Source organism: Corvus hawaiiensis, chromosome 21 (assembly GCF_020740725.1).
Source record: "Corvus hawaiiensis isolate bCorHaw1 chromosome 21, bCorHaw1.pri.cur, whole genome shotgun sequence".
In the NCBI taxonomy this organism is placed as follows: domain Eukaryota; kingdom Metazoa; phylum Chordata; class Aves; order Passeriformes; family Corvidae; genus Corvus; species Corvus hawaiiensis.
Window position 1 is genome coordinate 8,944,055 of NC_063233.1, and position 22,588 is coordinate 8,966,642.

Below are 22,588 nucleotides of genomic sequence, written 5' to 3' on the forward strand. Positions count from 1 at the left end.
CCACGAGAAAAGGGTCTCAAGTAAAAGTTACTGAGGAATGAGGCTGAATTATATTGGCTGTGTAAACACAACTAAAGCCAAAATCAATAGAACCCATCCTTGATCCTCCAAACAGGCCAAATTTAGAGGAGAACCAGCTGAGAGGGACAAATTGGGAACAGCTCAGTAGTTGTCCAAAAGCGTGAGAGTTGAGTGAGGCATGTGAGCTTGAGCTCCCAGAAATTCCAGCTGGGAAGTGGGGAAGGAGCCCAGATTGAAAGCAGCCATTAAGGGTGATAAAACAGAAGGGAAAAAAGAAGGAATTGGCACGTGACAAGCAAGGCAGGGTCTGTGATTTGCAGAACATTTGATTAAAGAAGGAAAATAAAGGAGGAGAAGTCTCTGCCCCAGCCACATCTTGAGTCCCCCTCGTCACCTGCCACGTGGCAGTGACAGAACCACAGCAGCGATGTGGGAAGAGCTGGAGAATCCCACTTAGAAAATCCAGATGACATAACCAAAGACAACAAAACACTTCCCATTCCAGAGGTTCAGAGCAGAGGTTTCTCAATCCCAGCCCCATAATTTAACCCCAAAAGCATGAAAACCTCAGGCTCTCCCCAAGACAAGCACTGAATTTTCAGTTTGGCTCTGAGAGCTGGGGAAGCTCCAGGGGACTGACTGGGAAAAGGCTTCGTGTTGTGCCAATATGGAATTAAATTTAAAAAAAAAAGGCAAACAGGAAGCTTTGAGTAATTACAGACCTCTTCCCTCAAGCTGAGCCCAAGCAAAATAACAGAGCAACTGATATGGGGCTCATTAATAAAGAAACCACGGATATGTAATTAATGCCATGGTTTTGGAAAGAGTTGCAAACTTGGGATGTTGCCTGAGGAGCCTAAGAGTGTTTTACTGACAAAGATAACAGTGCTGCTGGACTTCTGGAGGGCTTTTGAGCTGATTCCAAATCCAAAAATTCCTAAATGACAAAGGGGTTAAAGCCCAGCTTGGAGCATCCCTGTTTACAGCAGCACAGACAACCAGCAAAACACTCGGCCCTAATTTTCAGCTGGGTCAGGCTGGGTAAAACCAAGTTCAAAGCTCAGGTCTTCTCCCAGGAAACAGATATTTTGGTTAATAGAAGCCTCTTCCACCCAACAGCTGAAGGTACAACATGATTCACTCAAGATCAGAGATGGACAATTTTAAACTATTTTTTTCCAGCACATTTTTAGCATCAAGCCCCTAGAAGAGGCTGCATCATGGGGAAAAAAAAATTTGAAATCAAGGTTGGACTGATTTAAAGAAGGAATAAGTGCCAGGAAATGCCGTGGGCTGTGTCCAGCAGCAGCTCAGGTCACACAGTTGTACCTGTGGAGCTGCAGCACCCACAGCAGGAGTCTGGAGGGGATAAATCCCTCCCTCTGCTCTGCCCTCATTCCTGGAAGGGGCTGCAGCCCTGAGACGTTGCTCCATCCTTCTCCAGTTGCTCCAGGCCAGAAAAGCAGGAGCCTCTTTCTCCATGAAACCAGGAACAGCTCAGCACAGTGATCCCCAGCCCACAGGGGCAGAAATGTTTGCTCATGAGTTTCCCATATGACACCTGGCTGCTGGATTTGGGAAGGGACTGCACAAAAAAATAAACAAAGTAAATTATTTCTAGTGCCAGCATCTAAAGGGGCTACAAGAAATTTGGAGAGGGAACTTTTTACAAGGGTGTGGAGTGATAGGACAAGGAAGAACAGTTTTAAACTGGAAGAGATTTAGATGGGATATTGGGAAGGAATTCTTGGCTGGGAGGGTGGGATGGAATTCCCAGAGAAGCTGTGGCTGCCCCATCCCTGGAAATGTCCCAGGCCAGGCTGGAAAGGATTTGGAGCAACCTGGGAAGGTTTCCCACAGGAACAAGATGGTTTTTATTCGGAGATCCCTGTGACCCCTCAGCAATGCCTCATTCCCCCAGGGGGATGTTTGGGGCTCCCTGATGTCCTACCCAGGCTCAAACTTGAAGCAACCCAAAATCCCAAACATCCCTGCAAGCTCCACATCCAGGGGCCACGCTGAGCCTGGGAACCTCGGGAGGATTCCATGTGCTCCCTGCCACTCTCCTGCAGCACTGGTGCCTCACCTTTCCAAAGGAAAAGCAGGACAAGCCCCATTCCTCAGTGCCCTCAGCAGGGCCTTGCACAGGGGATGTGGCTCCCCAGGGACACGGCCGTGAAGCTGCAGCAGGACACGAGACACTGGTGGGACAACAACGGCCTGGGAAGCATCTGGAGATGCTGATCACCAACCAAGGCCTTGCTGGGACACTTCTGGCACATGACAAGCCCTAAAAGTCAGCAAGGGCATAAAAGCTGCCCCCAGGCAGGGGGTCAGGTCATAAAAGGCTGGAGAGCAGCAGTAATTCCCACCAGAGGATGCCTCACGGCCTGGCTGGGTGGAGCAGCACCTTGGTTTGGGGACTAAAAACCTCTGGGGTTCAGCTCAGTGCAGTCCTGTCATTACATTTATCCCACAGTGGGTTTCAGGGACAATAAATTATCCACAGATCTTCTCCTGCTGGAAAAAAAATGGATTCAGAGCTCTTCAGGGGGCTGAGATATCAGAGCTATCAGGTACAACATCTCAAGATAAGGCCTGAGAGCGGGGAGATAGAGCTGGGCTCCAGCTGTCAGTCACATTCCCCACAGGGATATTTGGGATTATCCCAGGTTATCCAAGGAGCCAGCAGCCCCAGAGCTCCAGGGCAGCAGCGGGGTGGAAGAGGGACAGTTCCCCCATGAGGGCTTGTCTCTGTCAGTCAGGATGGGCCAGGCCCAAGCCTTTTGTGTCGGGTATTTTAAAGCCCAGCACCAGGAGTACATGCAAGGCCTGACTTACACAGGCTCCACACTGCTCTGCTTTGACAGGAAGGATGGAATTTTAGGATTGAGTGAGCCTGAAGGAGTGATTGCCAGCCCAGCTGTGCTCACTGACAAACCTGAGCAGGAAGAACAGAGGTGCCACGACCCAGCCGAGCATTTCCATGGAGCTTTCACAGCATTTTTAAATCAAGAAGAAATTTACAAACTTTTACTGCCCAGATAATTAAACCTGTCAAGTTTTCAAGTTCCAGGTTTGAAGTTTCTTTGGAAATCTGTGGGATTTAAGCTTTGCCTGTTTGCTGAATGGCTTTAGGATCCCAGGTTAAGCTGCCTTGGAAAAGCCATTCAGTTGAGGATCCAGCTCAGCCCTCCTGCTCACGGTTAGGGCAGGCAGCCAAAGAGAAAACAGAAAGCAGGAGAAGTGGCTCAACACCATCCACATCCCCAAGATTGCTCAGAAATGACAATTTATCCCTCAAAAAAGAAAAAAAATCCCAAAAGGAGTAGGCTGCAATTCAGGTATCACTGCCAGTAACCAACAACCCTTCTATTGCCTTGCCCCCATTACATCATCCTGAGCCTCCATAATTATTTAGCTCTAATTAACAATTAAGGAATCCACCAATGTACTAATTTACTTCTAAATGAACAAAGGAACTAGAAGGCAGAGCTGTGGCCTGTCTCTGCAGCAGAGCTGGGCTGCTCCTCATTACTCCCAAACTGCAGCAGCTTTTTTATTCCTAATAAATCCTAACGCCAACAATTCCGAGGCGTCTCTGCTCCTTATTAAGGGCTTGAAAAATAAACTTGTCCCAAATCCAGAATATTGTTCATTTTCCCCTGCAGACCAATGGATTTCACCACTTTCCTTGTTATGGCAACGTCTTGCCAGGGGCTGGGAGAACCGGCTGGGAAACGAGCATCGGATGGGGGGAATCCCATCCCAAACAGGATCCAGCAGGACGGCAGAGCCCACCTTCCATAAGTGCCCAGGAAAGGTGATTTTTGCCACCTCAGTTCGTTACAAACCCACCCAGAAAACCTGGGGCACGTTCACCCCTGAGCTGCTGAGCCCGGAGCAGACGGGATGGACCCGGCTGCCAAAGGTCACTTGGCCAGTTCCAGTTTGGAATTCTCCAGGTGTAGCCAGGTGGGAGGAGAGAGACTCTCCCCAAAGAGTTAACAGCAACCAGGAGGCTGAGGGGAATGAATCTCAGTCACACACACACAAAAATCCCCATTTGCATTTGCTGGTGGCTTTCCCCTCAGGATGTGCCTGCATGGACTTGAACAACAAAGCTTGGCTCAAAATCCCAAATCAAGCAGGAACACAAAGGCAGCCTCGCTCAGAGCACTGCCTCATGTCCCCAGCACATGCACAAGAGCTGGGGACACGCTCCAAGCGCCAGCTGGGGAACAGCAGCTCCAACACGGAGCTCAGCACCAGGAGCACCAGTGGGACTGGGGAGCAGCCACCCCAGATCCCAGGAAACCATACCAAGGAGGGCTCCAGAATCACAACCACCTCCTCCATGGAGAGCTCCAGCCCTTCCCACCTCCTCAGTGACAGCAGGGACATCCTGGGGGATGCCTCCCCAGGCACGCATCACACCCCGCTGTGGGCAGGAGCAGTGGTCACCCTGCTTTATCCCGAATCCTGCCACCCTGCTGGCCTCACCTCCTTCCCTCCAGGCTAACCCAGCCTGGCTCAGCTCCCAGGCAGATCCACGAAGCCTGATCCATCTCATTCCCTGCTCCACCACCACCCCTCTGGCTCCACGGAGGTCACCTGAGCACTCACCGTGACCCCCACCAGGTCTGGGACACGGCAAGGGACGCTCAAACCATTAAAGAGAGAGGTTGCAGTAAAAAAAATAACAGTAACAGCCAAGAAAATAATAATAGTGGCCTTGGCTGGGTATTTTGGCTTTGCCTTATTGCTCATTAAAGCAACTCGTGTCCCCAGGAGACAGCCTGGGGGTGACAGCAGAGGGACACGAGGAAGGACAGTGCAGGAGTCGTACCTGAGCAGATGAATCCTGGACTTCATTGATTTCCTTTGGCACCTGGAGAGTTGGAGAGAGAAAAAGAGGAAAAATGTCACTGCCCAAGGAGCAGCACTGACTTCAGCAGGTGCTTACTGCTGGCTCCAGGATTGAGGAATTGCCTCTGCACAGGAAACATCCAGGGAATGCACAGCGGGAGCCAACCCTTCACAGCAACACGAGGGAATGACCTCTGATCAAACCTCCCAAGAGTTTGGGTGGGTTTTGCAGTTTCTGTTGATTTGGAAGCTCCTCAGCCCTGAGGAGGGCCAGCAAGGGATGGGAACTGGGGAGATGTGGGGCAGAACCGTCCCGTGGGGTCCCACCTGCAGCCAATTTACTGATGCTTAAAGTGACATTTTCTCCTTGCTGGGTGAGACCCCAGAGCCATTCAGGGAAGAGCTCCAGGCCTCCAGAGCTTGGGATAATACAGGTTTCATTTTGGGATGACCAGGGGTTCCACTGGACACTCGGACACTCCTGCTTCCCTCAGAGCAGGAGGGAACCAGTGTGACCAGCTCTGAGTTACACTCAGCCTTCTCCACACTCCCTGGCCAAGCCAGCTCCTTAATCCCTCATGAGCAGGGCTTTCCCAAAAATCCTCCTCTTCGAATAACCCACACAAAACGAAGCAGCCGATGCTGGGAGTGCAGCAGCCCCTGCAGGGCTGTCACCACTCCCTGATTCCTGCCTGGGCATGCTGGCTCCAGCATCCCAAAGGATACCTTGGACATGAGCCAGACAGGACAGATGCCCCATCCCACACCCAGCTCCCTCCCTTGGCACTGCCCTTCCCCAGCAGCTGTCCCAGCTCCTCACCAGAGCACAGGAACGGGTGTTACACACGGGAGGCTCGTGCCAAGCGCTGACATCCAGCACCTGCCTCTCTCCAGCTTTTTGCAGGCTCCTATGGAGCACTTCCTATGGAGATACCTGGCCTAAGATGTGAGGAATCTCCCTGGGCCAACTCCAGCTCCTGAGGAAAGCCTGGGTGCTTCATGTTTTGGGGGATTTATGATGTGATCTGGGCTTTATGACACAGAAAAGTTTGTTGGAAATTTGCTGAACACTGCAACGGAAGAAAGTCCCCCAAATTTCCATTTTCCAGCAATGCTGGCAGAACAGAGGGACAACCCCTGGAAGGAGGATGCACCAAAGGGTGCAATGCTGCTGGGAGGGGGCAAGAATTCCAGAGTGGTGTCCATGTCAAGGACAGCTTTGACCTCCTCCCAGAAACGAAGCTCCAGCTGCAGCATTACTCAAAGCTTTCCAGTGTCACACACAGGAGCACGTCCAGTCATTCCCACCCCCAGGCTTTCCCTGGATCCCAAACTCTCCCTTTAACTCACTCTCCTTGGCACCAAACCAATCTGTGACTTGAAGGGATGGAAAAGAACCACTCCACCTCCTCACATCCACCCTGAATTGGGGATCCCAGCACCTTCAGGCTGCATTAAAGCCCTGGGTTGGGCCTTTCATGGGAATCGTGTGACACCAAGGAAAAGCTTGGCCCAGCAGTCCCTAAATTTGTCAGCTGCCCCCAGCCACACCTCTGGCCAGGCTGTTGGGAGCTCCCACGGGGCCCTGTTGAGGTTGAAGGAGCCTGGGCAGGTTGAGTTGTAGCTGTGGCAGTGCTCGGCAGCGGCTGCTGGGTCTCCCATCACGAAGGTCAGCTGCTGGAGAGTGCCCTGGGAGAGACACAGAAACCAGAGTTGATCCCCTGCTTCTTCCAGAGGAGAGGGAAAGGTCTGGAAGGGCCTGCAGGGGAGGTCGTCTCCAGCTTCTCATAGCCAGGGATTTCTTTACGGGATGGTTTGGGCAATGAGCATTCCCTCAGCAGCTTCAAGAGTTGGATGCAGAGATATCACGGGCAGGGACACCTTCCACTGTCCCAGGTGCTCCAAGCCCCATCCAACCTGGCCAGAGACAGGACAAACTGTTCCAAAATGTAAGAAATGAAGGAAGCCCCGAACTCAGGGCACAGAGTGGCTGAGTTATCTCCATGTCATCATGGAATGATGTGGCCCAACACTTCCAAGGATCCAGGGGCAGCCACAGCTTCTCTGGGCACCCTGTGCCAGGGCCTGCCCACCCTCCCAGGGAACAATTCCTTCCCAATATCCCATCTAACCCTGCCCTTTGGAAGTTTGAAGCCACTGGACACACTCCCCAACCAGATCTTTCCATGCTAACTGCACAGAGACTTCTCTGCATGGTCCAAGTCATGGCCAACACCAGAGGATGAGTGGAAGTCAAACCCAGAGGTGACCTGACTGCTGCCACTTGTGCTGCCCTGACCCAAGCCCTCTGCACAATTCCAAGCCTTTGCAAAGTTTATCCCGCCCAAGCATGAACATAAATGTTGTTTCGGGAAGAGAAGGTGATGGAAATGGTTTCTTTCAGAGGGAGCTTGCAACCTCCTTCATGCAGGTAGAGCAGACCCTGCCCAGCTCTCACCTTAAAGGGGATCTCGAAGGACTCGATGAGGCCTCCGATGATGATCAGTCCCTCGGTGTTCACTCCCATCCCAAAATAGTTGGACCAGCTCACTCTGTCCACCAGCCGACAGTCCACATGCAACTCCAGCCTCTCCAGCGAGATGCTGAGAGCCACTTGGTGCCAGCGCCCGTCGCCCAGGAAGGACACTGGGAACCTGAGGGAAAGGGAAGAGGCAGAACAGGAAACTTCATCCCACACCTTATCCAGGACCAGCCTTCACCCCTCAGCAGCTCCCAGGTGTCCTGGGTTGCAGTGTATTCTATTCCCATCCTCATGAGCTGTTGAAATCAGGTGGGGCAGTGTTTCCTTGCCTCCTCCCCCCAGACTATCTTTCTGTTCATGGCCCATCATTGTCCTGCCACATGACTCAGAGATAACTCCCTCCGGACTATCTTCTGTTAATGAGCCTAATCAACACTTGGCCTCATGACTCATTACCCCATTGTGAGATGCTCCACCCAGAGGGAGGAACCAAGCATCCCAGCGTGGATATAATCTGAGACTCTGAACACCGAGACAACCCTTTCCACTGGATTTCCAGAGGACAGGAGCTACACAGCCACCACTGGGCCTTCTGAGGAAAAGCAGACCCCTTTACTACAGGATCACCGCTTCAGAGGACTGCAGCCACCATTCTACCAGACTGCTACCACCACCCTGCCTAACAGGGACTCAGGTTGTATCTTGACTCTATCAGTTTGAACCAGTGTTTTCTTTTAGTTTTTTCCTTTTCTTTAATTTCCCCATTAAATTGTTATTCTGACTTGGTGCCTCCCACTGGCTTGTTTTCAAGCTAGTACACTCCTTATCCATCCTTACTGCAGACAAAATGAACAATCCTAGAGTTATTACAACACCATCACTTTCTTCCATGGATTTGTGGATGTCCACAACCAGTTGAGACATCTGAGAACTGCCTGGGTTTTGTGGCTGGATTTATCCCCAAGGATCTGAACCTTTTGGTCCTTTGTTTTCCAGAGCTGCATTGTTTTGGCAGAGTGGAATTTGACAAAGAGGAGAGACAACCTGCACCTGGTCTGAGGGCCATCACCTTCCTTCAGCTGAGGTGAGCTCAGCACTGCCCAAAGCCCACCAGAGCGAGAAACCCTGACCCTTGGCCTTGGGAATGGAAAAGGAAGGATGGAAAGGCAGGAAAACAGCACCTGGGCTGGGACTTACTCGTAGTGTCTCCTCCTCGTGGTGACAAAGACCAGGCCATAGGGGTTAATCCTGATCTGGAAGAGCACATGGCTGCGATGGCTGAGGATGGTCACCAGGCTGGTGTCCTCCTTCAGGGAATACCTGAGCTTCAGCAGCACGCTCAGCTCATCTGCAAACCTGGCAGACAGAGGGGACACGTGACACTACACAGCTGCTGCTGTGTCACCATGAACCGACCCCTTGAAATGAAAAAATTCGCGTCACAGCACAGAGGAACTGAGTGAGAATGAAAAATAAAGAGAAACAAGAGCAAAGAATTGTTCCAGTTGTGAGCTTCAAAGAGAAGCAGCCAGGCCTAATTTAGCATTGCCCACACACCCTCAGCACGGGGTGATGGGGCCGTGCCAAGGTGTCCTTCCTGCACCCAACCAAGAACCATCAAAGAACCCCAGAATGATTTGGGTTGGAGGAAACCTTAAAGCTCATCCCATCCTTCCACTAGGCCAGGTTGCTCCAATCCCCATCCAACCTGGCCTTGGACACTTCCAGAGACAGGACAAACTGTTCCAAAATGTAAGAAATGAAGGAAGGCCCAAACTTAGAGCACAGAGTGGCTGAATTATCTCCATGTCATCATGGAATGGGCTCTCCAAGGAACTCCTCAAACCAACGGCCACATCTCAGGTGATTTTTGAGCCCCACCAGCCCATCCCCACCCCCTGAAGGGAGGTTACCTGTCCCCAAAGGCCTCCCTGGTGGGGATGTTGAGGGTGGCGTACTGCCCGATCTCCAGGATCCTGCACTTGCTGTGGTCGTAGCCAAAGGAAACATTGCTGAGGTCCTGGGCGTGCAGAGTAATTTTGTCCAGCAGGTTCACCTCGTCTGTGTTGGGGGAGAGGAGAGAGATGCTCAGGAGGCTGAGAAACCTCCACTACAGGGCTCTGCTCTGGTCGTTTTTCAAAAGAAAAACACAAATTGGACAACAGACAAAACCTGCAGGAAGAAGAGTGTAAATTTGGGAAAATTAAAATTCAGCACACAAATTCAGCAGACTCAGCCCACAAAAACCATTCAGACAACTCTACAGCCAGGTGAGATTTCTGAACCCCAATATGAGCTTCAAGGCCACTCTCCCAAAGGCAGGAAGGGCCATTCCTTCCCCAGCAGTGGTGGGACCTTCACAACCACAGAGCTGGGATGCTCAGGGCTGTAAAGCAGAGCCTGGGACACAAACATCCCAAACCACAAGTCCTGGAGCAGCTGGGTACAGGAATCCTGCTCGTCCTGCCCCAAATTTCCTTGCTGATGTTGTAAACAAAGAATTGGACCAAGCAGTGGGAAGAAGTTGCAGTGTCCCAACCAGAGCATGGGGACACCCCTCTCTGCCCAAAGCAGGGTTCAGCCCTATTCCAAGGTCAGGAATTCCAGTGGGAATTCCCAGAAAGGAGAGGATCCACTCTCAGAATGTGCTGTGAACATTCAAGATGATTTGAACAGGGGGAGAGCCCCTGCCCTGGGCTGTTTGGCAGCACCATGAGGAGTTTTCACTCCCCTGGCGAACAGAAATTTTCCCTTTCCAAATTCATTCCTTAACTAAAGGATCTTTGAACTACAGGAACACCTGAGGAAAAATGTCTTTAAAATCTCAAGGTTTCTTGTTCCTCTCCATCAGCAAAAAGACTTTCAGACCTCTGGCTCTACCCAGACAACTAAAACCAGGTCCCTCCAGTGTGGCACCAACCCTGCCACCAGCAAGGAGTGGGGACAAGGGACAGGCTCAGATCAACACCCTTTGGGATCACTCCAGACCCCACAGTCCCTTTCCTGGGAGGGTCTGGACAATCCCACTCGATGATTTGTCAGTGGGAATTGTGCCAGCACCATCTGCATGAGCATCTGCCACGGCTTGGGAAGCATCCAGCCCCTTCATTCCCTGTAACTCCCGCTGTGGATGAGGCGTGAGATTTATTTGAGGGCAGACAAACAGCCCCGGGCACGCTGCAACCTGCCAGGAGATATCCACACCCCAGAGAGGGAAAATAGCAAATCAATGGAGCAGAAAGCTGCTTTGATCCACTTCAGACACTCGTGTGTCACTCCTGATGCCATCTCCTCGGAAGACATCGCATGGGAAGAGCCCTGAGATGGGAAGGAATAGGATCCTGCAGGAGATGTGGCTGTTTGGGGGGAGTTGGGATTTCACCTGGGATTTCCCCAGCTCTCCACGCGGGCACAGCATCCACAGGGTTCCAGGCAACCCAAAGCTCTGCAAAATGAAGGTGCAACAGCCTCTGGCAGCAGGAACACCAAAAAACGAGGAGTGAGCCAGAGGGTGCAGGGCTGAGCCCCTGGGAGCCCTGACCAGGCAGAAACCCCAAATGCAAAATCCACCGAGTTTATCAGCGCAGCATGTGAATTAATCTGAGACCAAACACAGCTCACAGAGGGGAAAACATCCAGAATATTCATCTTCTCCCAGTCCCAAGCTCTTCTGGGAGGCGATTTCCTCCCATCAGTGGAAGAACCTTCACAATTCCATGCCCAGGGGCTGCAGCCCCTACCAGCATCAAGCTTTGCTGGAGATCACGGGCAGTGAGAGTTCAGTGGATCCCATCAGGGATGGGCCTTCCCACAGCTGCTGCAGCTGGAAAAGCCCTGGAATTAACACACAGGGAATATTCCCTGGGCAGGGAACAAACAGGGAATGGTTTTAAACTGGAAGATTGATTTAGATTAGAGATAAGGTTTTTTACAGTGAGGCTGGTTAAACACTGGCACAGATTTCCCAGAGCAGCTGTGGCTGCCCCTGGATCCCTAGAAGTGTCCAAGGCCAGCTTGGAGCAGCCTGGGATAGTGGAAGGTGTCCCTGCCTGGGGCAGGGGTGGAATGGGATGGTTTTTAAGGTCCCTTCCAACCCAAACTGTAACAGGATTCCAAGAGTAGGTTCCTGCACTGTCTGCAGCTCACGGCCCCACAGTTTTGGGGCTGAAGCTGCTGCACAATGAGGTTGTTCATGACACTGGATTTAGGGCTCACCAGCCTTAACTCCAAAGCTTTTCCTGCCGCTTCTCCCCAGGATTAACCAAGGGCCTCCTCTCCCTCCTGGCACAGCTGCATTTGTGGTTCTTACAAGAACATCACAGATTTGCTTTCCATTTCCAAGCAGGTTTATTTTCTCCCTTGGCCTTGAACTCTGGGAGCAGGCAGGCTGCTTCCCAAGGACATGGATTACCTGGGAAGCCATTCCCAGCTGCAGGGGCTGAGTCACCAGCTCGGAGAGCAGGGTCACAACCTTCCTGGGAGCACATTAACCCCAGGCAGGGGATGCTGAGGCTGCTGAGTGCAGTTGCTGCAGCAGCCAGAGGCAGGAACAGGCCAGGCTGTACATCTGTTACAGGAATTCTGTGTTTCCTTTCCAAAAATCCCACTTTCTCCAGAGTTTTCAGCATTCCCAGGGCTAAGTTGCTTTATCCCCACAGCCAGGCTTCCCTTCTCCTTCCAGAGCCCATCAGGGAGCAGCTCTGCTCACCAACACTCTTTCTACCCCTGCACCCTCCTACCTCCATCCTGGACCCCAAAGCAGAGCTCACAGCCCAGCTGGGCTCACCTTGGGCTCTCCCTGTCCATCCCACTGCTCACAGAGCACATCCAGCATCCCAAACCAACAGCTTTGCCCTTCAACCTCTGCCCAGATGCCTCCAGCATGGCTATTCCTGCACTGGAAAGGAGATTCCTGGAGTTCAGCTGCAGCTGCCAAATCCAAGTTGCTCCGAAAAGCAGCGCAGAAATCTTCCCAGGTGTCCCAGTCCCAGGGAGACTTGTGCAGGGGCACTGGGGGAGGGAAGCTGGGGAGCAGGAGCACCCCAGGACAGGCCCAGATTCCAAAGGGGAACGCCCTAAGCAGAGCCAGCCCCTGGGGGATGCTCCACAGGCAGCCCCAGGCAAGGACAGCCAGGAATAGGGTCCAGATCCCTCCTGGAACTCGGTCAGCAGAAAAGGGAAGCACAGGCAGAAGCTGGTGTGGAAACCAGGCCACAGTGAGGGGTAAAGTCCACCCAAGGGACAGAGAGGGGACAGGGACCAAAAAGACAAGGAGATAAATTCCATCCAGGGTCAATATATGGCCCACCCAAGAGGGAAAGACCCCACCACCACAGCTCAGGCTGAGAGCACAGGGCTGAGCTTAAATGGGGCTGCTGGGATAAGCTGGGGGTCCCAAGTGAGACTGGTTGGGGTCATTAAGGTCCATGAGTGCTCTCAGGAATCAGATGGGTTTCAGTGGTGACTCTCCACCATCCCATCCCATCCCATCCCATCCCATCCCGTCCCTGGGGCTGCATCCCAGAAAAAAGTGTTCCCTGAGGGGCACCTCCAGTTGCAGACACAGAAAAGAGACCACCCATCTTCTCCTCTGGCTTGTTTCAATGTGCGAAACTTCCACTGAGCTTTATGTTCTCCCCAAATGAGGGAAAATTGTATTAAACAACCCAAAATTGGGGCCTTGGAGAGCTCCTAACAGGGTCTGTCAGGCTGAGTCACTTCCCCTGGATGTGGCACTGGTTGGAACCTGCAGTAACAGGGCTGGCCAAGCCCTGGGGACCAGCCCAGGGGACAGCTCTGGCTGGGGAATGGAGCCTATGACCTAATGGGCCTTTCCTCCCTCCGATTCATGAGTGCCTGATGGAAATGTTCTGCCAGGACTCTGCTTAGGATCACTTCGAACTCGGCAGCAGAGAGGCTCGGGCATCACAGCTGGAATTCAATCAGGAAGGCTCCCTGCATGAAGTGATGGAAAACCAGGACTCTGTCCTGAGACCTCACACCAGTGACACCAGCACCGAGAGGCCAACCAGCACAGCCCTCCCAGCACACCGGTGCTCCTCCACGTGCCCCTGGCATCCCACATCCTTTTGCCTCTGGAAGAACGTTGGAGGTTGTGCCTGATTTTTTTTCTGGAGCAAGGGCAGCAAAAATGGCAACTTCACACTTGTTTGGAACTGTCTGGTGGCTCCACACATGGAGCAAGGTCAAGGACACCTCGACACAAAGTTTTTTGTAGGCAGCTCTTCCAGCTTCTCCTTCTGCCCCAGGATTCCTCGTGCCAATGCCCACGGCAGCCACCCGTGTCACTCCCTGTGCCACATCCATTCCCCACTGTTCCCATTTCCCTCCTCATCCGACCATCCCTTTCCAAGGCCACCTCCAGAAGGCACCTGAGGTGAGCTCTAAGCTGCAGCACACGCAGCTCCCGGGGCTGGTTATGCAACAGGATTTCAACCTCCGGAGAGCAGGGATAATTTGGGTTTGACCCCGAGGCTGCAAGTCCAGAGGGGACAGAGCCAAAGCAGGAAGAAAAGGAACAAGGACATTTCCCACGGAGGACGCTGGAGCTATTATGGAAGAGTGAATGCAGCCACCCACCCACGGAGAGGACAGCGAATCCCAGGGAAGCGAAACCTTCTCGGAAGAAAGAGCTCAGCTGCACGCATTGTCTGGGCAGGAAAAACGGGAGCACAGGTTCTCCTGGAGCTCATTACCCGGATCTGCAGCTGTGCTGCCGCTCCTTTGTGCCCACCCAGCTCTGCGGGGTGGGGATGGGGCTTTTGGGGACAAAGGCTGGGCAGGAGGAAGGGCTGCTGGAAGGCAGGATGACCCCGAGTAAGGATAAGCTGGCTGCAGGGAAAAATAGGGCAAGCGGCAGGAAAGGAGGAGAGCTTTGGGAGCAGGGAAGAGTTTCAGGGCTGCTAAAGCCACGGAGTGGTCACAGGAGTGTGGAAGGGGCAGCTCAGCCTTCAGCTTTATCCTTTATTCTCCTCAGGGCAAATCCCAACTCTCCAAGCCATGAGATGGCATAAAAATCTCATCCCATTAAGTGAGGGGGAGAGAATGTGTCTAAGAAATTGTCTGCTGCCTTTGTGGGGACGTGGAAAGGGTTTGGGACATGGAGCACATGGATATCCTGGAAGCTGAGCAAGGAGACCCTTGTGAAGGAGGCGCTGGGAGGGAGGGTCACAAGGGTGAGCTGCTCTGCAGGGTTTGGTGGCCTGCCTTGCTTTGGGGTTTTTTAACAGGAAACCAAAAAAGAAGCCATTTCCAACCTCCCCAAGATGTGCTGAGAGATCACAGAACCATGACATAGCTCCGGTTGGAAGGGACATTTAAGGGTCACCTCATCCAACCCCACAGACCCCACAGAGCTCCTCACCCATCTCCTTCCTGAGCAACCACCAGAGTTAACCCCACCCAGAGCTCCTGGTCCTTGGAGAGGCGCTCTGGTGTCACCCCAGCCTTGTCCAGCCCTCGCCCGCAGGCCACACTCGCACCTGGGTGCATTTTCCACCCCCTGTTCTCCACATTTCCCCTCCAGACCCTCCTCCCTCTGCTCTGTGCATTCATCTCCTGTCCCCTCCTGGAGCACCGGCAGCAAACGCTCCTGGGCTGAGCTCAAACCTTCACTCATCTCAGTTCAAACACCACAGAAATGATGTTTCATCCACACTCAGGGCTTAAAAGCTTTAAGGAGGGGTATTTTTACATGGTTTTCATTTAAATCCCCACACAACCACTCCTCGACCTGTTCAATTTGGCCTCTCAGCAATTAAATTAATTACTGAATTACAGGGAGTCAGCGTTGGAATGGGTCTACAATCTGTGGGATTCATTTAAAAACAACTAAAAACATCCCAATAAAACTTGGGTGACACTGAGTGGGGACAAGTGCCATAAACATTGGCCCTCGCTGTCGCTCGTAAATAAACTTCTCATTATTGCTCCCTTGTCAAAGTAAATGAACAGCAAATTCTCCAAACCCTCCCACTCTCTCCAGGGGTTTCCAGCTTTCCAACAGCTTCCCTCTCTGCGGTTTTGTTTTATAGGGCTGGGAGGAAAACAGAAATAAACACCAAAGCCGTGAAGGGATGATCCCAAAAAGCTGCTCTGGGTGGGATGGACACCCCAGGCTGGGAAGAGCACACAGCCAGGGTTTGGAGCCCTGATTTTTATCATCCTCTTGTTCCGATCACTGAATCCCAGGATCATTTAGGTTGGAAAAGACTTCCAGGATCTTCGAGTTCAACCTGTGCCTGAACCCCACCCTGTCCCCAGCCCAGAGCCCCGAGTGCCACCTCCAGGCCTTCCTTGGACACCTCCAGGGATGGGGACTCCAAACCTCCCCAGGCAGCCCCTTCTGATGCTTAACAATGTTTTCCATGGAGAAATTCCTCCTGATGCCCCAGCTGACCCTCCCCTGGCACAGCCTGAGGCTCTGTCCTCTCATCCTGGAGAACACTGGTGTGCAAACACCCCAAAACTCCCAGGAACTGTCTGGCTTTGAAAGACTCCAAGGTCAGGACCACCAGGAGGTGCCTCCAGCCCCCAGCCCTGGCTCCAACAGCAGGAGAGGAGAGAAAAGAGCAGCAACAGAGCGAGTTTTTCCTGCTGTTTCCTCCCTGCAGGGTGAGGATTTGCTGATCCAAAGGCAGTGTTTGCATCGTCAGGAACTGGGCCTCAAATCCCTCCTGTCCTGGGAAGCACTGGAGGATGTTCCTGCAAGAGATTCCTGGGCACGCAGAGCTTTCCTTCTCTTCTTCTTGCGCTTTCCTGATGGTCTGTGGAGGGAACAGCCTCAGGCTGTGCCAGGGGAGGGTCAGGGGGGACATCAGGAGGAATTTCTCCATGGAAAACATTGTTAAGCATCAGAAGGGGCTGCCTGGGGAGGTTTGGAGTCCCCACCCCTGGAGGTGTCCAAGGAAAGCCTGGAGGTGGCACTCAGTGCTCTGGGCTGGGGACAGGGTGGAGACCGGGCACAGCTTGGACTCGATGATCTTGGAGGTCTTTTCCAACCTCAGTGATCCCGGGATTCTAAACTGGCTGCTGTTTCATTCATGGCAGCCACAAAATCAGTGTTTTCCCTCATCCAGCAGACCTGCCTGGCAGGAGCCCTCAGCTGAGCCAGAGAGGCTCAGGGCAACCCCAGATGAGCCAGAGACATCCCAATTGCCTCTTCCCAGAGCTTCCCCCTTCCCTGCGCTCAGAACTCCGCCTGCTCCGCTCCTGCCATCCAGCCGGGCAGTCCCAGCCCCCTCTCTCAGTGTATTCATGACAAACACGTTTTATCAACTCCCTGCAGCAGCCCAGGGGACAAATTGCCCGAGGGCAGACGGGGGAGTCAGACAGCTCCATTTTCCAGGCTTGATAAGAGCCAGTGACTTCAGCCAGGCAGAAATCAGAGAATGCCCTGCAAAGGTCTGGCTCAGGTCCTCTGGCCGAGGAAACCCCGAGTTATCACATCCCGGCAGGAGAACGGGCAGAAATCCCACCTGGAATTTCCTGTGCCCTTGGCCTCGTGCCCCCAGCCCCATCACACACCCTGTACCCAGCACAGAGCTGCCAAATTCCCACTCAGGGCTGTTTGGACTCAGACAAACTCACAGGTTTCAGGGAGATAAGAGGTCAGGGGAGCGAACTGAGGCGATTTAACAACAAACCCTGCGGTGAGCAGGACCCCAGAGTTGGTGGTGGGAGATCCAGAAACCCCTCGGGGGGGCAGGATGGCAGCTGCTTTCACATTTAAACCCGGCTTTCCTGCCAGCCTGCAGAGAAAACCTGGAAAACATCGCTGGGGGGGAATCGGTGGTCCCAAAAGAGGAGGGCAAAGTGACAAAGCTGGGGGCACCCAGCACTGCTCTCCCCTGAGCTGGCACTGAGGAAAAGAGCCTGAGGCCAAAAGGCAGGGGACACGGAGGGGACACGCAGGGGACACAGGGCTGGGTGTGAGGCTGCCAGGGACGTGCTGCTGTGCTGTGCCAGCGGGCACAGAGCCAGTGCCCAGCCGTGTCTGGGCTCCTGGGCACCGTCTGCCGCCTGCCCAGCAGTGATGGGACCCCGTGGGAGCTTGTGGGAAACGCCAGGTCCCAAGTGCTGGCAGGGAAAGGCAGCTCCTGCCTGATCCTCTCAGGAGTGCGGGGTTTATTGCAGGATGTCCCTACTCTGTCTGAACCCGTCCCAACTCAGGGACACTCGTCTGTCACCCTGCCACCCTCCAGCCAGGACAATTGTCCCTTTAAAGGGCGGCCACAGGGCAGTGCAGGGTTGATTTTAGCTCAAATGCAGCCACTTCATGCTGCAATCTCCACTTTGGGGACACTGAGGAGGAACAAGGCCCTGTGCTGAGGGACAGGGGACAGACAGACGCTGCTCCTGGAAGCCCGGGGGGGAGCTGGACCTGCCTGAGCTGAGCTTAACACCCACAAGTGCCTTCCCCAGCTCCTGTCACTCGGGTGTGACCAATTCTCACCCGAAATCAGCACCAGGGAACTTGGTATTAAAATTCTGGGTCTGGGTCAGTGTCTGGAGGTTGCATTTGGCTCCTGGGGGAGCTGGACCTGCCTGAGCTGAGCTTTTCCACTACAAGCACCTCCCCCAGCTCCTGTCACTCGGGTGTGACCAATTCTCACCCCAAATTAGCACCAGGGAACTTCATTAGAGGGAAGGTTTTGACAGTTTTGCACAAACACCAGAGCAAGTGACAACAGTGACTTCGCAGCGAGCGTGGCTCCAAGGAAGGAGAGAATGGAAGAACCTGGGACCTCACAGGATACAAATCTCCAAAATCCCTGCAGGAAAGCGAAGCCCCCAGCACCTCGCAGGGACCCAGTTCTGCTTCCTTTGCTCCAGGAGCTGCTGTTCCAAGGGTCAGCGCTCAGGCTCTGACCTGGTGTTAAAATTCTGCATCTGGGTCAGTGTCTGGAGGTTGCATTTGGCTGCTGGGGATCATTTTCCCTGCAGGAACAGAGCAGGAGTGAGAGGAGGAAGCAGCAGAGCCTCATCCCAGCAGAGCCTGGGGCAGAGCAGGGCAGGAGCACCAGCCCTGACCTTCCCCTCCTTCTCCCTTCAACACAACCCCCAGGAATAAAAAAATAAAAAAATTAGAAATAAGTGTTTCCCAGCCTCACAAGCTGCCATTTCACGGCCAAAAAGCACTCAGATTTTCACCGCAGGCAAAACATGTGCACATTTGTGATTCACCCCGCGCCGGCAGCTGCCAGCTTTCTGCACAAACGATGCAATTGTTGCGGTTTCAACCCTGACTCCACTCCCAAAAGCTCCTCCGAGCTCCTCTGACAGAGCTCCTCACCTCCCACCTCTGGTATTTATTTTTACACCCAAATTATCTTTGGGTGCCTGGGAGCCTTCAGATTCCCTGACAAGCTGCTCCAAGCCAGGAGCTGCTGCTTCCCTGGGTGTGGGAGTCAGTGAGAGCCCCAACCAAAAGATTTCTTCCAGTAAACTCCTTTCACCAGCTCAGGTCGAGCCCACGGTGCTGGAACCAGAGCTCAGGAGGCTCCGGGTGAATAAACACAAACCAGGATTTTATTCAAGTGCAGAGAAGCTGCCAAACCCCACAAACGGTGCTGGAGGCACCACTTTGCCAAGCCCCAGGAGGGGCTGAACCCTCTGGAGCTCCCTGGGCCACATCCTGGGCTGAGGAGGCTCCACAATTGGAAGCTTGGATGAGGATGAGCATGGATGGGGCTGGAGAAGCTTCCAGCGTGGAGGAGATCCCAGGGAGAGCACGCTCAGCTCGTGGGCACGGGCCAACCTTTCTGCAACAGCCCCTTGCTGGATGCAGACATCTCCATCCCTATTCTTCCTCTCCAGGGTTCAAAATCCTCCTTCTCCCCCAGAAAAACTTCCTATCCAAAGCCCATTCCTGTTTTTCAGCTTCCAAGGCTGCATCGGAGCATCCCACCCACGTGCCAATAAGGATTTCCCAGCTCAAACCAATTTTCCTTTCTCTCCATTTCTTCACTAACCTCGAGAATTTCCCATACTTTTTTACGCAGTAGAACCCAGAGGAAAACCTCTTTTTTTCCACTTAAAACTCCAAGTTTTGAGCCTGGATTATTCATCACAAGAAAAGCTGAGAAGGGCCCAGGTCAGAGACGCTCCCCCATCCTGCTGCCTGCACTCAGGGAATTGTGTGGATTTTGGGAGAGCCCCAGACAGAGCTGACAAGTCTTGTTTGAGCAGCAGGGATGTCTCTGCCTCGCAAAAAAACCAACCCCATAAAATCTGCTCTTCATTCCTCCCTCTGCCTTTGAGCGGGGGGAAAACATTTCTTGGTGATTCATCACTTCCCTGAACAGCCCAGACTGAGAAAAGGATGGATTTGGGATGTGAGGAAGCTCTCAGGGTTAAAGAGAATTGCTGGAAATAAATCAGTGTCAAACAGAAAACTTTCCCAATATTTGAGTAACAAAAAAAAAGAAAAAAAGAAAAATGAAAAAAAAAAAAAAGGAAAATGAGTCAGTTTGAGTCAGCCCAGAAATGAAAGGTTTCACCTCTGTGGATGAGCTGCCTCTTTCTTGTCTCCTTTAACTCAGTGCAAGTTCACTTGAATTAACTGAAACTGTTTGAAAGGGAAAAATCAGTGTTATTTTTAACCCCCTGAGATGAGAGGACATTTCCTCCCTCTCCCAGTAAAGCACTTTTTAAAACTTATTTTCACAAACCCCAGGAAACCCAAGAGTTTTAACGGGCTTGAGTTTCACTGCCACTTCCCGATGGGAATTTTTCACCTGATCAGACGCAGTTTCACCAGCCCTGCTTCAGCCTCCACCAAGCCCACTGAGCCCCAGACTCCTGAGCCCACTCTCCCTCAATCCCCTGTTCCTTTTTCTGAAAGCAGCCGACCTGAGGAACATCCCCAAGCAGAGAATTCCTCTGTACCCCTCTATTCCTTCTGTTCCAGTGCCTCAGAATCCTCCGGATTCTCTCACATCTGACAACCTCTACAGTCAAGATTTTGCTGCACTTCATTTTCAAGCCACCTCCAGAACAAAAAACCCCGGAGCAATGAAGAGGAGCCCTGGAATTCCCACAGGAATGGGAATGGACACACCAGGACATCACCTACAACTCACCCTGGGATCTTTCTGGGTTTAATGCATTCCACCACTGCTGGGGAATGCTGAAAAAGAAGAACAAAAGCTAAATCCATGAGTTAACCATCCTGACTGGAAAAGAAGGATTTCCTAAACCAAAACAATTCATCACCTTGTCCCCCCAAAGTGCCAGGAATTATTTTTTAAGCCGTATCCTGTATCCAGTATCACAGTGGGAGAAATCCTCCTTCAGGTGGAAGGTTTCAGAGTTTCTCTTTCCAAGACATTCAAACATTCCCAGCTGGTGAGGAGCAATCCTGGCCACCTGGCTTTGCATCTCAGTGCCAGGAAGGAAGAGAGCCATGAAAAATTGTGGGTATGGGGGGTTTTCCATGGATCCTGGGAGTGATGCCCCAAAGGGGCTGGGCTTTGTGAGCTGCTGAGCTGCCCATCCTTGGATGGGCACCCTGGCAGCGCTGTCCAAACGCTCCTGGAGCTCTGGCAGCCTCGGGGCCGTGCCCATTCCCTGGGGAGCCTGGGCAGTGCCCAGCACCCTCTGGGGGAAGAACTTTTCCCTGCTCTCAGCCTGAGCCTGCCCTGGCCCAGCTCCAGCCGCTCCCTGGGTGCTGTCTCTGGTCAGGAGGGAAAAGGTGATGGATCTGGGTCAGGGCAATCTGCTGGGAGCATCGACAATGGCACATCTGTCACCTCCTGGAGGAGCTGGAGTGGAGGTGACACCTCCAGGCTCCCTCCCAGCAAAGCCCTGTCCCAGGGAGAGCGGTGTCAATGTGCAGCATCCACAGCTTGGAAAGGCAGCCCCTGCTCCCTAACCTTGGGCTCCACCACTTTTCCTGCCAGGAACATGCCAGGGAAGCCCAGATGTCCCCAGGACAGATGTGAAGTGCAGGCACGAACAGCAGAGCAGGTGACAACAGTGACTGCAGCAAGCATGGCCCCAGGGAATGAGAGGGTGGAAGAACTGGGATCCCACTGGATACAAATCCCCAAAATCCCTCTGCACATCTCACCTGGGAGCTCTTGGACATGGACAAGCCCCTGCTGCTGCACAGCTCTGATCCTCTGGGCTCTCCCAAAAATATCCCTAAAAAAGGAACCAATCCCTCTCCAAAGCTCCCTGAGAGTCTGGAGTGCTGCAGACACCACGGGCTGGCTGCTCCTGCTCCCACACCTGCATTTCCTGAGGGCAGAAAACATCATTTTCCTGTCTAACTCCAGCAAGTCTTGCAGGATTTATCCAGCCAGCAGCGAGCAGCTCTTGCAGGGCTCTTCCAAACCCACCGGGCTGAGTTTGTTTTGCAGTCATCAGATTCAATGTCCTGGAGATTGCTGCAGCAGCTCTCCCGCTGGGCTGGAGCAGCGTTCCAGCCTCTCCAGCACACTCCAGTGCTCTGGGAGCAGCAGGACCACGTGAAGGAATGGCTTTGCTTTTTTTTTTCCCTGGTTTGGATGTGAAGCAAACCAAGAAAAGCGATGTGAAAAGTGGAGTTGGCTTGAACTGCTGTGCCATTCCCATCAAACCTGCAGCAAGAGAAATACTCCAAGGGATCAGCTCGGCCCTCAAGATTGAATTGTATTAATTCAGTGTAAAATCTAAAAAAAAGGTTAAATCACAAATGCGTGCAATTCTGTGTGGCTGTTCCCTCCCTGCCCCAGCCAGAGACCAGGACACTGCTGCAGGATGTGGGACAGCCAGGCTCAAACCCCTCTTCTCCCTAAAATATTTAATTCCTGCATTTTAAGAGCCTCCCCCACCTGCCTGAGTCCAACCATCAGCACTGCCAAGGCCACCGCTAAGCTGTGTCCCCAAGTGCCACATCCACACAGCTTTTAAATCCCTCCAGGGCTGCGACTCCACCACTGCCCTGGGCAGCCTGGGCTTGAAAACCCTTCCCATGAAGGAATTTTTCCTCATATCCAAACTAAACCTGCCCTGCTGCAACCTGAGACCGTTTGCTCTTGTCCTATCAAGAAAGAGCGAGGAGAAATTTCTTTTCTAGGAAAAACCACAGGAAGGAAATGGGATTTCCAGGACCAGGGAGCCCCATGTGATGATGTTTGGCAGCAAACTGTGGATCATGAGGAGGACAAACCCCAGCTGGGGTATGGAGGATCCTGAGGAGTTCCAGGTGAG

At 52.9% G+C, this 22,588-nt stretch overlaps 1 protein-coding gene across 7 annotated transcripts in view; it reads right to left on the bottom strand.

The window, feature by feature from the left end:
• LOC125336807 (collagen alpha-1(I) chain-like) overlaps window positions 1–22,588 on the bottom strand; it is a 74,022-nt gene that overhangs the window by 37,849 nt on the left and 13,585 nt on the right. For 5 of the 7 annotated variants that reach the window (XM_048325867.1, XM_048325862.1, XM_048325865.1 and 2 more), the window contains exons 1-6: window positions 21,465–21,675; window positions 9,286–9,433; window positions 8,570–8,728; window positions 7,349–7,544; window positions 6,442–6,579; window positions 4,871–4,912 (exon numbers count right to left, since the gene is read on the bottom strand). In XM_048325867.1, coding sequence (XP_048181824.1) covers window positions 4,871–4,912; window positions 6,442–6,579; window positions 7,349–7,544; window positions 8,570–8,728; window positions 9,286–9,433; window positions 21,465–21,654 — 873 coding nt within the window. In that variant the 5' untranslated portion in view covers window positions 21,655–21,675. Of the gene's footprint in view, window positions 1–4,870; window positions 4,913–6,441; window positions 6,580–7,348; window positions 7,545–8,569; window positions 8,729–9,285; window positions 9,434–21,464; window positions 21,676–22,588 lie in introns of those variants that run through there. The other 2 variants (XM_048325863.1, XM_048325866.1) reach the window with 2 other exon arrangements.